Below are 2055 nucleotides of genomic sequence, written 5' to 3' on the forward strand. Positions count from 1 at the left end.
GGCCTCGGGCCTTCCTGGAGACCAGATTTATCATTCACCCACTCCCTTGAAGTCACAGAGGAGGTGAAAGAGAGGGACCCATCCTAATTAGTTGTCCCCTCAGAGTGTGACTGGAGGTATGCCAGAAAGCGCCCCTCATCCCAAAGTTGCTCACCAACTCACCTGCCGCAGGTGCCTGAGGTTTCACTGTTATTGCTTTGTGCCTTTGGGCATGGCCCTCTTTCTTGTAACATGCACTTTGTCCCAAGGGTGCTTCGAGGGGAAGACACCCCAGGAGGGGCCGCGCTGGGGGCAAGTGGCGACAAGCTTTGTCCATGCAGCTCGGCTTGCTTCCGGCGCCCTCCCTTGGATGTGCTGCATAATCTTGGCATCATCCTCGTCTTGGGGCCACACGGACCCCATCTGTAAAGTGGCGGGGATAGGGAGAGCTCAGTGGCCTGAGGCACCTCGCTAGAATCTTGTAAGCGTAGCCGCACCGTGGGTTCTGGAAGACATAATCTGGACCGACGCTGCTTCTTGTGCGGGCACTCACCCCAAGTGCCTAGCTGCACCTGCGCGTCTGTGTGAACTCGTGCACATAAGCTCGCATGTTTCAAAGCAGCAAGCAACAGACAATTGAGCCGTTGGAGGTCCCCACTCCTGGGGGAGCAGGACTGATCCTTCTGCAGTGGCTTCACCAGACAGGGTCTGCTGCTCCAGGACAAAGGCCATTTAGAGGGCGAAGGAGAGAGGCATGCCCATGTTTCTTCATCGAGTTTTAGTTGGTCTTTTCTACCTATCATTGCATCATCTTGCTCATTATTCTGTTCTCCACTTCCTCCTGCCAGTGTAGACACAGGTCACTGTCAGGCAGGTGTGTGTTTATTAAAAAGCAGGTGTTTATCTGAAGCCCCCGGGATGGGGACAGGTGACCGTGATGCAGCTCAGCCCATGGGAGTGGTTATCTTTGCTGGACCCCCGGTGCGGGGAGGTGGTTTCCAAGTCCCCAGCTGATCCTGAGCGGGGAGGAGGAGTGGATTCTTCCTTATCGCTGAGCTGCTGCTGGTCGGGGGCATTTGGGGGCAGCTGGGTGACCTGCACGGGCTCCCTGTGTGATCCAGGCCACTGCCTTCCCTCCTCGCTTTCCTGGAGGGAGAGTTGGCCTTGACTTGATGAAGGAGCTATGGCCGCAGCCCAAGTACAGTGCCAAGCACGGCGTCTGTTTTGGGGGCAACTGTCTACACAATCCATTCAAGCCCACCAGGGCCAGAGCAGGTTCCCCCATGGGCCCACAACGATGGCAAAAGCCAGGACACCGCACCCGGATATCCAGAAGCAGCAGGACGGCTAGGGGGCCCTTAACAGTTGCCAACCCATTACAACATCTGCACAGGGACTTCTAGCCCACTTAACAGATAAGAAAGCTGAGGCCCAATGTCCCACAAGTAGATCGTGATTTGGCCAGGCCTAGCACCTCTGGCCCCTCTCATCCCCAGCTTCTCCGTTTCTGCCCAGGCAATGGCCAAGGGCCAGGCGGGCCGAGGGTTGGTCGAGCTGGAGGGGAGGGAGCCAGACCCACGCCCTGCCCGGTCCCTGCCACCGCACACAGGACCCCGCTCTGTCTGCTCTGCACATGTGTCTCTTCGGAATTGGAATCTCATTATATGATAAGAAAATAAAGAATGACTTGTAAGGTCACCCAGGTTTCCTGCAGTCGATTTTCTTCTCTCATCGCTGTGTTTCTACTGGGGATCTTGGGGTCCGAGAGCTGATCTGGACCCACTTCTCGGGGCCCAGTCTGAGGGGGAGCCACTGCCTGTCCTCCTGCCTCAGCGGGTGGACACAGCTCCGGCCCAGAATCCGTCTGGGGGACACAGGGTCCTGCCAAAACTGGGGCCATTTTTTTATTCTGGAGTGTGAAGGGGTGGGGGCGAGCAGGATTAAGGGTGACAGCCCCATTAGTCCCCTGCCCTCCTTGGAGCAGGGCCTGGGGCGCACCAGGGACTGCCCAGGTATCCCTCCCTCTGTCCCTCCACTCAGGTTTCTGATTCTACCCACACCTGTGCCGGGTGCTGG

The 2055-nt window shown here is 57.5% G+C and overlaps 1 protein-coding gene across 1 annotated transcript in view; it reads left to right on the plus strand.

Moving 5' to 3' along the window:
• AQP1 (aquaporin 1 (Colton blood group)) overlaps positions 1–1677 on the plus strand; it is a 12144-nt gene extending 10467 nt beyond the window's left edge. Inside the window, exon 3 of the mRNA XM_011362504.2 lies at positions 562–1677. Coding sequence (XP_011360806.1) covers positions 562–581 — 20 coding nt within the window. The 3' untranslated portion in view covers positions 582–1677. The remainder of the gene's footprint in view (positions 1–561) is intronic.
• Positions 1678–2055: the final 378 nt, after the last annotated feature.

This window comes from Pteropus vampyrus, unplaced genomic scaffold, assembly GCF_000151845.1.
Source record: "Pteropus vampyrus isolate Shadow unplaced genomic scaffold, Pvam_2.0 Scaffold75, whole genome shotgun sequence".
Taxonomy (NCBI): Eukaryota; Metazoa; Chordata; class Mammalia; order Chiroptera; family Pteropodidae; genus Pteropus; species Pteropus vampyrus.